Source organism: Equus caballus, chromosome 1 (assembly GCF_041296265.1).
Source record: "Equus caballus isolate H_3958 breed thoroughbred chromosome 1, TB-T2T, whole genome shotgun sequence".
Taxonomy (NCBI): Eukaryota; Metazoa; Chordata; class Mammalia; order Perissodactyla; family Equidae; genus Equus; species Equus caballus.
In genome coordinates, this window is record NC_091684.1 from 152,163,517 (window position 1) to 152,177,146 (window position 13,630).

Sequence of the window (13,630 nt, forward strand, 5' to 3'; positions counted from 1 at the left end):
GGAAAATCTTAGGAGCAGAGAGAGGAATAAAAGACATAATCTGTACAAAGAAAGGCAAAGATAACAGAAGGGTTCTCGTTGGAAACAATGCAAGTGAGAAAATAGTGGGGTAACATCTTTAAATTACTGAAGAGAAAAAATATATTTAATTCTATACTCAAAATAATTTTCAAGAATGAAGGCAAAGACTTTTCAGGCATTTTTATGTCTATCTAGATCATGTTCAAACCAAAATGAACAACCTGCTGTTCAAGGGCCTTCTTCCCTTCTAAAGTCTTGTCCATAACTCAAGTCTCAGCTCAAACGCCACCTCCTTCTTGAAACCTTTCCTGATCGCCCACTGGGTTTTCTTCTTACTTCTCTTAGGGTCCTATTATCCTTTGCTTTGTGTCATCGTGTCATAAGTGTTTGAGGATTTGTCTTTTCCCTCCCACTAGTATTTATTCAACAGGAAACACTTGATAAGCTGGGCCCTGTGCTTATAAAGGTAAGACAAAATCTCTGAGTGCAAAAAGCTTGCAATACAGTTAATTGATTTAATTTGATTGCTTATAAAAGAGCTTTAAAAAAAAAAGTCTGGGCTTACTAAGGAGGAGATTGACTCTTGGCTAGAGCCTCCCCATGTCCAGATGATGAATATTCTCATGTTCAGCATCTCTACTCTTTCCTGAGCACACCTCCCACTAGGACCCCCTCCCAGACTCTGGTATGCAGCTGTCTCTTCGACATCTTCACTTGGACATCTAATGGAAATCTCAGTGTTAACATACCCAACACAGAAACCTGTTCCATCTGCAGTTCTGCCATCTCAGTTAATGGCAATTCTATCTTTCCATTGCTTGCCACTAACCTTGAAATCATTTAACTTCTTTTTTTCCCCCCCTCACACCTCATATTCGAGCTGTCAGCAAATTCCATCAGCTCGACCATCAGACATATCTACACACTGTCCTCTTCTTACCATCTCTACTGCTACCACCCTGGCCCAAGCCACTACCTTCTTTCACTTGGATTATTGGAATAGCTATATAAATGGCCTCCCTGTTCCCACTGCCTGCCCTGCCCACATGGAGTCTCACCATAGCGATTCTTTGAAGAGGCAGGTCAGATCATGTCACTCCTCTGCCTAAAGTCCTCCAATGACTCCCCATAAAGGCCAATGTCCTTACAACAGCCTGCAAGGGCCTACATCAACTGGTCCCCTTGTTCCTCCTCCCCCCAATTATCTTTCTGACCTCCTTTCCCTCTACTCCCTCCCACTTACTTTGCTTCAGTCTCCTTGCTGTTCCTTGAGCTCTCCAGACACTCTCCTACCTCAGGGCCTTTGCAACTGCTGTTCCCTCTGCCTGAACAGCCCTTCCTCAGATATCCACATGGCTCACTTCCTACTCCTTCAAGTTCTTGCTCAAATGTCACCTTCTCAGTGAGACCTTCCCAACCCACATGACTTATAATTGCATCTTCTCCTTCCCCCGCCCTAATCCTCACCCTTGCTTTATTGTTACCCATGGAACTTATCACCTTTTAATGCTGCAGATAATTTACTTTGGTTTTTGTCTGCCCCTCCCCCACAGAACATAAAGTCTAAGAGGACAGGGACTGGTATGTTTTGTTCATACTGTTTCTTGCATACCCACAATAGTGCCCAGGACACAGTGTGTGCTCAGTAACTATATGTCAAATGAATGAATGAATCTCTGACAGGTAGAGTGGGCTTCTAAGCCAGTCTTACCAATACCTGACACCATCTCCTGTTGGGTGGGTAGCATGAGTTCTGAAGAGGAATTTAAAAAATACTTCAAAACTCTTAGCATGGCAAGAAACCCGATTCAGAAACTGGCAGAGACCTTCGTTTATATCCGCACTTATTGAGTTGTGGATGAATTCATCAGTGAAGAGTATTCAGTGAATACCTCACGAGAGGCATAGCAGAGAACAGTGAAATATATTTAAAGAGACAAGGTGACTAAAGGTGACAAATTAGAGACTAAAACTGTGCACAAAGTGTTAGTTGTGTGACACAGACAAATAAGTACTGAAGAAGTGAGGGGAGGAAGAGACGAGTGTTTTGAAGTGAGCTGAGAATCACTTGTCCCCCTCCCGGCCTCTAATGGAGTTTTCTGAAGCAGGAGTGCTGTGGGAATAATCCTTCACTAACTGTCAATAACAATATTTTGTGCTCACATTGTTCCCTTCAACAAGCATCTTCAGATAATTTCTGATTTTTATCTAAGCATTCTTATCCCCACCCTATAGTTAGAAAAGTGTACAGAAACCATAGTTAAGTAACTTGTCAGATGTTAGGGGAATAGACAAAGACTTAAACTATTACCCCCAAACTCTGCCCTGTGGCATTCTTTGCACACAGCAAAAACATTTGTGAAGATGTTTTGTCAACCTACTCCCTGCTCAGCCCCCTCCTCCTCAGCACAGGGAATAGCCACAAGTGGGCTCTCCAGAAAACATTTGGAGGCGGTCGTTAGAGGTCCAGAGAGATGCTCACCCACGAAACAATTGTTGATGCTGTTAGCATTGGAACACTGGCTAGATGGGACCGTTGGTCTGACAAACATGCCATTCCTGTGGGGTTCTAAAAGATTTGGTTACTGAAAAGAGTGAATACATGAGTTCACATTGAACATGAATAAAAATATTTGCAAATTATGCTTAGTATAATTAATTTCCCCAAATCCAATATCCAAAATATATTTTTTCTTTTGGATCCATTAACCAGAAAAAAAGACAATTTGGGAAAGAGCATTCTTTCTAGAGGTCTGTGTGTTGCCCCAATCACCAGGACTCTGAATTTTACAGTTATCCTAGAATCTGCCCTGCCCTTTCTCTGGCAAGTTCTGTTGGTTCTATCGCCATTCTTTTTATCACAAGGTTTCAAAATTCCCTGAAGCACAGAAAGGAAGCATTTGAGAAATGCTCGAATCCAGTAACTCTAAGGTAGCACACATTGAGTTCTAGGCACCATGCTAAGGACTTTGCATGGATGATTGAATTGCGTCCTTGTGATAATACCTAAGGTGGTTACTGCTATCATTGTCTTCTTAAGGATGAGGGGACTGCGACACTGAGAGGTTGACTGACCTGTCAAAGGTCACACAGCTAATAGGGGAACCAGGAGAAAACATACAGTATGATTCCATTGCTCATTGCAGAGATTTTGGGGTCTGCCTTTTTCTTTAGACTTGTAAAGACCTCTCTAATGGAGAAGACAGAGTTCAGATGCTCCCCTTTCCTTGAATACTCTTTCATTTTTCAGTTCCTTCCCTCTTTTCTTCTCTTTTCATCTCATATTCAGTCTCAAAACAAATTCAACATCCTCACTTCTAAACTAACCCACTTCAGTGTTTCCTCATTTCTGTCCACAATGCCAACATGATTCATGGTGTCAGATGGATCTGGACCAGATGGCTCCTTTCTCTTTCTTATATCCAATGAGTTATTAAGCTCAATTTATTCTTCTCTCTGGATATTTCTAGGGTATATATCTTCTCCATTTCTGATGCCATCACCTTAGCTAGACATGAATCATTTCTTGCCTGGACTAGTGCCATAACTTACTAACTTTCTTCTTGCCTCTGGTTTCTTCCCTCTCCAGTCTTTACTTTACCACCAGACCAGTCCTACAAAACCACTGTCTTCATGACTCTCCCCAGTAAGGAGTCTACAATGGCTCCCAATTGCCCAGTGGATTTAGTCTCAACTTCTCAAAAGTTGAAATTCAAGGCTCTCTCTCACCTAGTCAACCCTTCCTGCCAGCCCAAACTCCTCAGTGCAGGAAGGGCTGCTTGGCTTCTTGCTCTTCCAGCCTGTACCATTTTCACTCCAGTCCCAAGACCTTAGCTGAAGTTATTGTCTGTACTTGGAATGATTCGCCCTCCTTTTCTGATTCGCCCCAAATCTCACCAACTCTACATTGCCCATTTCAAGTTCTGTCTCCTCCGTGAAACCTTCCTTCATCACTATAGTGAGGGTTGATTTTCTCTCTTCTTGACTGCCCTGATGCTCATCACACAACTCACTGTAAGGGATTTTCCTCTAAAGGTCTTCCTGTTCACAGGGATTGATTCCAAGGTCCTCAAGTGTTGCCTATAGGGAGAAGGCACTTTCTACCTTCTAGTGAAAAGGATTCCAGACTCCAGTACTCACCCACTAAGTTACTGAAAAACTGGGGAATTAATCTTGCAGTTGTCAGCTCATCATTTTAGCTTGGGTACAATTATCCTCAACACATTTCCAAGTACTTCGCGGTTCTTACATACAGCCCGGGCAGGGCCTTCAAAGTTCCTGGCACTTTGGTGAGCAAGAGAAACTTTTTCTGAGTGACAGAGGAAGGGGTTACCCTCTCTATTACATTCAGAACAAACTCCACTGATTGCATTTTAAATGATCTTCAGTTGGTCTTCTTGTTTTAACTCTACCTTTCAGTAACGAAAATTGTGTCTTGAACTTCAGTGAAACTAGAAGTAAATTATATCTAGTTAAACATAGAGCTGTTAAAACTCAAAGAGCTACATAAAAGCAACTGATGGGCTGAAAAATGCTCCCTTTGTAGCAGAATCACAACCTAAAAGCTTCAGCTTGTTTCACACAACATGACCTTTAGTCTGCAGATAAAATGCATGTAAATTAAGCTTGAATGTCAACTAGATTTCACCAAGGATTTCTTCGTTTTGGTGGGAAGGGGAGGGGAGTTTGAGGAATGTAGAGAACAAAAGGAATGTCTTCTTTTTTTTTTCCCCAGATAAGTGTGTTTTATCAGATCTAAAAGCTGTTCTGTTAGTTCTCGCACAGGTAACCACGTCCTGGAGAACATGAGACCCCCAAGAGGTAAATTGTTCTCCTTCCTTAGACGTTTTTGCTCTACCTTCTACTCACATTTTCTCAATTTTCCAAATGAAAGAACCCAAAAGTTTTTCAGGACTGCCAGCGACAGGGATCAGTAGAAGTTAATAATAGCTGAGCCAGTCAGAAAGGGGGTGAAGACGACTCCCTCTTAGTGAGTGTCAAACCTCATCAGCGGCCCCGCAGGAGGGGTGAGGGCCTAGAGAGCCCTGTGATGCTGCAGAAGTCCTGTTACCGCATCGAGGCTGACTCTGTTTTGTTGTCAGTGACAAGATGATTTAGGCTGGTGTGATGCCAACCCAGGCTTCAAGATGCCAAATATTGTCCCGAAGCAGCAGCTGATAGGAGCACAGATGAACAGACTCGGCATTCTGAAGGAAGTGGAGATAAAGAGTAAACCCAGAAACAAGATGCTGGGAGCACGGGGCAAGAAGGGCTAATGATAATGTCATAGAGGTTAATCTTAATAACAGCAACAATGAACACTTACTGGGAACCTGACCATACCAGGCACTGTACTTTACCTACATCATCTCCTTTAAACCTAACAACCCCATGAGGTAGGTACTATTATCTCAGTCTTATAGACGAGGAAACTGAGGCTTGGAGAAGTTGAAAGACTTGCCAAAGGTCACTCAGCTACCAAGCTGTGGGCCCAGGATGTGAATCTGTCTGACTCCCGGGACCACACTGCTTACCACCACCACGTACCTCAGGGAAGCATCAGGGAGAGAGAATTTGGCTGGGAACCTAACAGGAAAGAATGAATTCAGGTTGCTCAAGTTAAGGGCAGGCACACAAGGGCTGCAAACAACAGCAGCACCATGGGAAGTGACCTAGACCAAGCACAGAGAGATCCTAGGACAAGGGTACCGGGGAGAATGAATCACTCCTTGGCAGTGAAGGACTGGTGATCTGAGAAGTTGCTCTGGAACTCACCCAGAAAGGCCCTCTGCCTAAGGATCTCTCAGCCTGTGGTCTAGTGGGTGGTCTGTGAGGTTCTGCTGTCTCCCCAGAGTGGAGTGGCACTTTTCCAGGGGGGCACATGGCTTTGAGTTCCAAAGGGAAAAATCCATTTTATCTCTGGCATAGTGGCAGTGAAGGCTGAAGGAAAGGCAGGGAAACAGCAGATAAAGATGATAGTGGAAAATTCCCCAGGCCCCACAAGGTCCATCCACCTCAGGCTGTAAAGGCTCAGCGGGCTTGCTCCTGCTGCCCTCACCTCTGCTGCTTTGGCTAGAAAGAGCCTAGGGGCTTTTCCATAGCTCCATGGTCTGGGAGCAGGTCCAGAAGGCTCAATGCCCTTCATGTGGTCAACACAACTGCCCAGTTCTCATGGGTCCAGGTGCTCTGTCTTGACCCACTTGTTTCTTACATATGTCCTTAGAGAATCATGACAGCTCTATATCAGTGCTGAATGGTTTATTTGCACGTGTTGATGAAGAAAGTGTCAGAAGGATGTAGCTAAGAGGCCAGCTCTCTCCTGTCTTCCTCAACGTACCATCATGACCTGATACGCAAGTTAGGTTTATGAGTGTGTTCACAGTACCAACACCAGACACAATCTCAGCAGAGACATAGCTTCAAGTTCTCTCCCATTCTTTTTTTCTTTTTGCTTTTCCCTTTTTTTTTTTCCGAGGAAGATTAGCCCTGACAGCAGCCCTAACTGCTGCCAATCCTCCTCTTTTTGCTGAGGAAGGCTGGCCCTGAACTAACATCCATGCCCATCTTCCTCTACTTTATATGTGGGATGCCTACCACAGCATGGCGTGCCAAGTGGTACCATGTCCACACCTGGGATCCGAACCAGCAAACCCCGGGCCGCTGAAGGGGAACGTGCGAACTTAACCGCTGCGCCACCGGGCCAGCCCCCCAAGTTCTCTCCCATTCTTAACTGACGCCTGGAAATGGCTTCTGACATGCAGACCAACCACATGGTGTCAGGTGTGACATTCCAAGTGCCCAGGTGCCTAGGCTGCTGTGAGGAAGGCCACAGAAACCCACCTCCCAGGCTCTGTGTGGGCATTTATGACTGGCTGCCCTGTCTTTTTGTGCCCTGCTGTATCAGGCCTCTGATCTCTCATCTGGGCCCGCGCTGTACTTCAGGACCTAATGGAGTATAAGTCTCTCCCCTTCAATTGAAGAGAACAGATGGGGTTTGCGATAAGGCCTAGGTATGAGGTTAACGAGTGGTTAAACGCTGTCCTAACATTGACTGCTCTTGACTTGGGGAGCCAGCCCAGGAGGAGCAAGCCGTGGGGGCCTGGCTCAGCCCTGCCTACAGCTTCCCTCTCGAGTGGAACCACACTCTCAGATTGGCTGTGTCCTGGATGCCGTCTCCTTGGGGTAGGTCTTCTGGTCCAGAGTTAACCCAGTGCTAGAACAACCCTGACTTAGGAGCTTGGGCTCTCCAAAGGAACAACCCTGGTGTCCCTTTGCTCCAGCGGACAGCTGTCTATTTGAAGAATTGGCAAGCCTTCCTACAAAGGACAAGGCAGAAAGCATTTAGGCCATATGGTCTCTGTTACAGCTGCTCAACTCTGCTGTTTTCATGCAAAAGTACACACAGATAATATGTAAACAAATGGGCATGTCTGTATTCCAATAAAACTCTGTTTACAGTTATAGAAATTCAAATTTCATATAATGTTCATGTGTCATGAAATATTATTCTTCTTTTGATTTTTTTCCTAACCATTTATAAACATAAAAATCATTCTTACTTTGTGGGCTGTACAAAAACAAGTAGTGGGCTGGATCTGGCCCATAGGCTACAGTTGGCCAACCCCTGGTCTAAAACTTCAGCTTTTACACCATATGGAAGTACTCAGTCCAAGGGCTGGGAAAGAAAAGTAAACCCTGGCATAGCCAACTTAGGGCCTTCAAGGAAATATAGCATCCATGTAAACAGGAGCTGTGACTATAGGTAATGTAATTTTTTTCCCCTATAAACAAGATAATTTATAGACCCACGTAAGAGGACCACACAGCAGTCCTCATGAAAAGCTCTATGTTTGTTACAATAATGCATTACTACTTAACACGGTTGGAGAACTACCCTCAAAACTGGAGCACATGCTTTTGAAAAGCCACAGTGACGGAAATCTCCATCCACCAAAGCTGGAGTTGATTTTAGAAGCAGCCAAAAAACAAAACAAAACCTAAACCAAACCAAATGCAAAAAATCTCGCCACTCAACCAACAATAACAATAACTATGGGACGGCTACTACTATCCTTTCAGAATCAGGCTGGAAAATAATTGAGGGAGGGGGTGGGAGTTGTGGTTGAGCTAAATAAAACCATTTTTGTTTAAAACCACTCATGATTATAAGATGAGACTGCTGCAGACTAAGCTTGGAAGTCATAACATGGCCCCTAACAATGTGAGTGTTGTTTGGCCAACACTCTGTCAGCTAATCAAAAACATTTTTTTGGAATTTTTGTCAATATTTAAAAGCCAAGCAATTTCACATAAAAAGTGAGATTTTTACTTCTCTTGAAAAAAATCATAAGATAAGGCACACTGAGCTCTCTTTCTTGTACAGCAACAATCAGCAAGAGCCTCTCCTTTAGACAAGAGTACAGGAACCTCAGGCTGGCACAGTCCCTACCATGCCCTATCACCCCCCAGCTTAGTGGCTGCTGCCATGTAACCTTGTGCTTATGGCCTTTCCATTTACCATGAGAGTAACACAATCACCTGGTTCAAAAGTCAAAATCATCTACAAAGCTATACCGTGAAAGGCTCATTCCTACCTTATCCCCATCCTCCCTAAGTAAGTACTTTTATTTGTTTCTTCATTTATTTTTCCCCTTCTTCTTTACACAAGGCAATACAATATATATTTTCCTCTGCCTTGCTTTCTTCACTTAAAATATCTTCTGGAGATTGTCCCGATAGCAGTACATAGAGAATTTCCTCATTCCTTTTTTACAGCTACCTAGTCTCCCAGCCCACCCGGAGTGTCTAGGTCAGTTTATTTAACGAATCCTGTATTGACGGACAGGGGTTGGTAACAGTCTTTTGCTTTTACAAATATTCTGCAATGAACAACGATGTGCATATGTCCTTTCATTGGTGACCAAGTCTATTGTGCAGGATAAATTCCCACAAGTGAGACTACTGGGACAGAGGGCAAATGGATTTGTAATTTTTAGGTTTTGCCAAATTGCCTTCCACACAGGTTGTCATTTTGCACTCCCAACAGCAATGCAAGAGCATGTCTGTTTCCTTCAGCTTCCCCAACAGAACGTGTTGTCACATTTCTGCAGATTTGGCACTCTCATGGGTGAAAATTTCAGAGCAGTTGTAACTTACATTTTTAAATCAACATGTGATGTTTTCTCACATGTTTAAGAAACATTTGCATTTATTTCTTGAGAACTGTCTGTTCCATTTTCCTATTGGATTCCTATTTCTGTTGCTGATTTTCCTATTAAACTCTGGGGTGTTTTCCTTATTGACTTCCAGGAGTGCTATATATATTCAGACTAGCCCTGTATCTATGATATGAGCTACAAATGCTCTTTTCCAGGTTGTCATTTATCTTTTGCCTTTGTTTACAGTGTGGGTGTGGGTGTGTTTGGTTTTATTGTTGTCTGTCATGCAGAAGTTTTGTTGTTGTTGTGTGTGCTTTTTAAATGCAGTTAAATTTATTTATTTATTATTTGCTTCCGGCTTTTGAGCTATAGTTTGAAAGAAAGATCTTCCTCATTCTGAAGTTAAAAATGAACTTACTCGTATTTTCTTCCAGTAATTTTAGAGTTTCATTTTTTAAAAATGTAAATCTTTGATCCATTTAGAGCTTGTTAAGGTGCACACTGTGAGAAGTAAAACTTTTTTTCCTATTGGGTGCTCGATGCTAGATTTTGGGCAGGACAATAAAGCTCCCAGAACATCAGTAAAGGGGGGACATGAAGAATGGGGTGACAGAGAGCAGCTAGTGGGAGGAGAAGTGAGAAGAGGGGCGGGGCAGGAGCGGAGACTAAACAGAAGCTGCACCTCCTGCAAGAGTTCCTGGCAGATGGGTTCCCATTCCTGGTCTAGTTCCGTGGTGCCCAGGGCCCCTTTTGTTACTTTTTGGCAAAGTACCTACTTACTTTTAAAGCTTTAATGTGTTCAGCTGTACCAAACTAACTGTACTTAAGTAATAATTAGGTATGTTGCCCTTTTAACAAAGTCATTTACAGCTGCCAACCAGTTTCTGGTCAGAGTGTGCTAACCAGAATTACCATGCTGAGTTGATGTGCCTTCAGCCAAAAGCACAGAACTTGGAAGCATCAGCTTGAGGAGGCTCACCTTGGGTAGATGAGCCATTCTGGAAGACTTTTTGAAATGCTGACATTAGTTTGCATATAGTTTATTTCTTTGTTCTTAGATCTCTAAGGACACGGGACCTCAGTGGGAGACCTCTGATCTCACCCTCCTTCAAGACCTACTGGTGCTTAGAAAACGAGGGAGGAGGTGTAGACCACAACCATAGTGTGCACACCCACCTCTATGCAGTGTACTGAACTGCCCTCTCAGCAACTTTTCTACTAGAGGTGCCCCGGGGAAGTTCCTTTTTAAAAATTGTTTCCTCCTGGGAATAATTCTCTGCTCTGAGAAAAAACAGAGAATAAAGATGGGAAAAATTTGCAAAGCCAAGTGGTGAGAATATTGCTGAAATAAAAGGCTTTCAGCAGTAAAGTTGGTTCCTCTGCTGGAAGCAGAGGCCTCAAGGGGGACTTGGTGAGCGTGAGATGCTTAACCCAGCTGACGGTCATCAGGCAGGCCAAGGTCCTTCCCGCTGGTGAGCGGGCATCCACTCCCAGGCTGCAGTCCTAACAATTAATGCAGAATCTCCAGGGGTGGGGTCTAGGCACCAGTCACGTTTAAAGCTCCTCATATGATTTCACTGTGCGACCACTGCTCTGGAACTGTGCTACTCAAAGTGTGGTCCCCAGACCAGCAGTGTTGGTGTCAGCGGGAGCTTGTTAGACATGCAGACTCTCAGGCCCCAACTTAGACCTTCTGAATCAGAATCGGCATTTTAACAAGATCCCCAAGATATTCATATGCATGTTAAAGTTAGAGAAGTAGTGGTCTAGAGTAGCGTTTCTCAAAGCGTGGCCCCTGGACCACCTGCATCAAACTCACCAAGGGGTGGTAGGCTGGGAGAATGGGGGTCAGGGGACTTGATAAGAAAGCTGATTCTGGAGATGATCTATGATTCGATAAGTCTGAGGGTGGAGCCCCGAAATCTGCATTTTAAATGTATTCCCAGGTGATCCCTAAGCCTACTGTTTGAGAACTGCTCCCAAGAGGAAAGCTAGCAATGTGATAGCTGCTTTCTCCTGGCCTGCATGGAAATTCCCTCAGTGACCCTCAAAGGTCAAAGCATTCCTACTGCAAGCGGGGGAGGAGTTGGTGATAATCTACAAATGCTTCTCAGCCTGATAAATATGATGTTTCTGCTCTCTGACCTGTGACCCCCAGCAGGTGGTGGTAGTTAGATCTAACTTTCAGATGAACACAGAAATGAGTCTCTCCATTCTCTTGGGTTAGTGACTGAAGAGGCTGCAATTTGGATTTATAAGCCTCTACCTTAAAAGCAGGATTAAAAACATAAGATGCTGATGCTCAGATGCATCCTTCTTGGAGGGTTTCAAAAAATGCTCAAAATGCACAGTAGAGAGTCAAGAGAAAAAGCGAATTTCACTAAGGCGATTTCTTCATTACAGAGGTGTTTTGAAATTTTTGCTTGGGGCCAAATTTTTAAACAACGCGGGTAAAAAAATGAAGCCAGCAATGGAAAATTCGACCTCTATCAAAAAATGTGTTTGAAGTGTGTAATACTTCCACATAGTTTTAAAAGCACTTAAGCTATTTGAAAGCTTCTGTGATAACAGAAGCTTTAAGTGGATTTATCTTCTAATACTTAGGATTCCAAAGCACGACTCACACTTGACTTGAGGTGACAACTGAACTCTTTGTAATTACTAAGTGAAATAAGACCATAGTGGTTGTAATGGATAGTGAAATGGAATGGAGAAATGCAATGTGATCTAAGTATAGTAGTTAGATAACTATTGAGCTAAAATCAGCAAAAGCAAAGAAACTTAAAACTGGGGGGAAAAAAGATATTGGAGGCGTTGCTTTAAAGACTTTCTTTAGAGCAGTGTTTCTTAAAATTTGGGGGAGAAGGCCAATGGAGGCCCTTTGAAAATCTCATGAAAAGCTACGGACCCTTTCTAGATGCACTCTCCGCCAGCGCACAACCTGGCAATTTCTAGAGTCCCTGTTAAGAACCTCAGCTTTGACCTTGGGTTTTAGGAAAATTCTTCTATATTGATTCTCCCATTTGGAACCGCTTTAGACCCAAGAGCAACTTTCTCCGCAACAACGCCCTAGGTGGTTGGTAAAATGAGGGCCGATTGTTTTCATTTCAGTGAGACAATTCGGTTGGGCGATCTTGTGGGGGTCCCAGGCCAGGCGAACAGGCAAATCCCTAGAGTGGGCCAGGGAGAGTCTCCCGCGCTTTCAGAAATGCCGCCTCCGTGCTCTCCGGGGCCCCGACGGGTTGCACAGCAGAGGCCGGGAGCCACTGTGGCTCCCTTCACATCAGAAAGTGAAAGATTTTGTCCAAAGTAAGAGGAAAAGTAAGCTCTTAAAAACACTGCCTACATCCCTCATTTACCTGCAGACTCAAGGACGTAGGTGGTGGAAGACTTACCCCCTCCCCCGCTGCCCCCGCTTAACAGACAGGAAAACTGACCCCAGAGGGCTAAGGTGCTTGCCAAGGTGACATCCCCAGCCGAGCTCACACCCAAGGCCCTCTCTCCGCAGCCCCTCGCCATCTGGCCAGGGGAGGTGAGGGCGTCCGGGGTTCTCTCCTCACACTACCCGCCGCCCACCCGGCGGGGGCGCCACGGGGAGCCGAGCCCCCGCCTACCGGCACCATGGAGTAGGTCATCATCATCATCATGTCGTGGCTCTCGGCGCGGACCTGCGACGCGGGCTCCCCGCCGTGACTGCGCTTGTTGCGCGCTGCGCCCCCGGCGTCGGGCGCGGGCGCGGGCGCGCGGCTCAGCTCGGCCAGGAAGGCGCGCAGGGCGCTGTCTTCCCGCTGCTCCCAGCCGCGCTGCGCCTCCAGCGCCCGCAGCGCCGCGCTCAGCCCGCGCCACTGGCACAGCGCGAACACCGTGCCCGCGGCATTGAGCGCCGAGAGCAGCGCCACCGCGGCCAGGGCGCCGCGCAGCCCCCAGCCCGCGTCGCCGCGGCCTCGCTCGGGGCCTCGGGCCATGCTCCGCGCGCCTCAGGCCACCTCCCGCCCCGGCGGCCCTTATACGCTGCGGGCAAGCCGTGGGCTGATGGCAGCGCCGTGAGTCACGCTGCCCTTTGGCACGGCTGGCGGGGCGGGTTGGGGACAGTAGCAGCGGCGCCCGAGCAGCCCGGAGGGACAGAGGGGGAGAGGAGTGAGCAGAGACAGCCCGCAGAGGAGGGGCGGGCAGGGCTCCGGCTCTCTGTGCCCGGCCAGGCAAACCAGCAAACCCGCCTCTCCCTCCTTTTCCCGCTGCTCTGCCCGTGGGCATTGCCGTGGCCCAGACGGGCAGGGCGAGGGTCAGACTGAGGGGGACAGCAGGAATTCGTAGGGCTTGAGAAGTCGCCGGATTCCACCCCCGCCCCCCCCCCCCCCCCTTTGGAGAAAAGGATCAGCATGCCTACTGTCCCTGGGAGGTCTGCTGGGCCGGCTCCCAGGCTGCCCATCACCCCTTCCCGCATCACAGGT

At 46.0% G+C, this 13,630-nt stretch overlaps 1 protein-coding gene across 1 annotated transcript in view; it reads right to left on the reverse strand.

Annotated features, from left to right (window-relative positions):
• GLDN (gliomedin) overlaps positions 1-13,302 on the reverse strand; it is a 51,022-nt gene extending 37,720 nt beyond the window's left edge. Inside the window, exon 1 of the mRNA XM_023617477.2 lies at positions 12,794-13,302. Within this exon, the coding sequence (XP_023473245.1) occupies positions 12,794-13,144 (351 nt within the window). The 5' untranslated portion in view covers positions 13,145-13,302. The remainder of the gene's footprint in view (positions 1-12,793) is intronic.
• Positions 13,303-13,630: the final 328 nt, after the last annotated feature.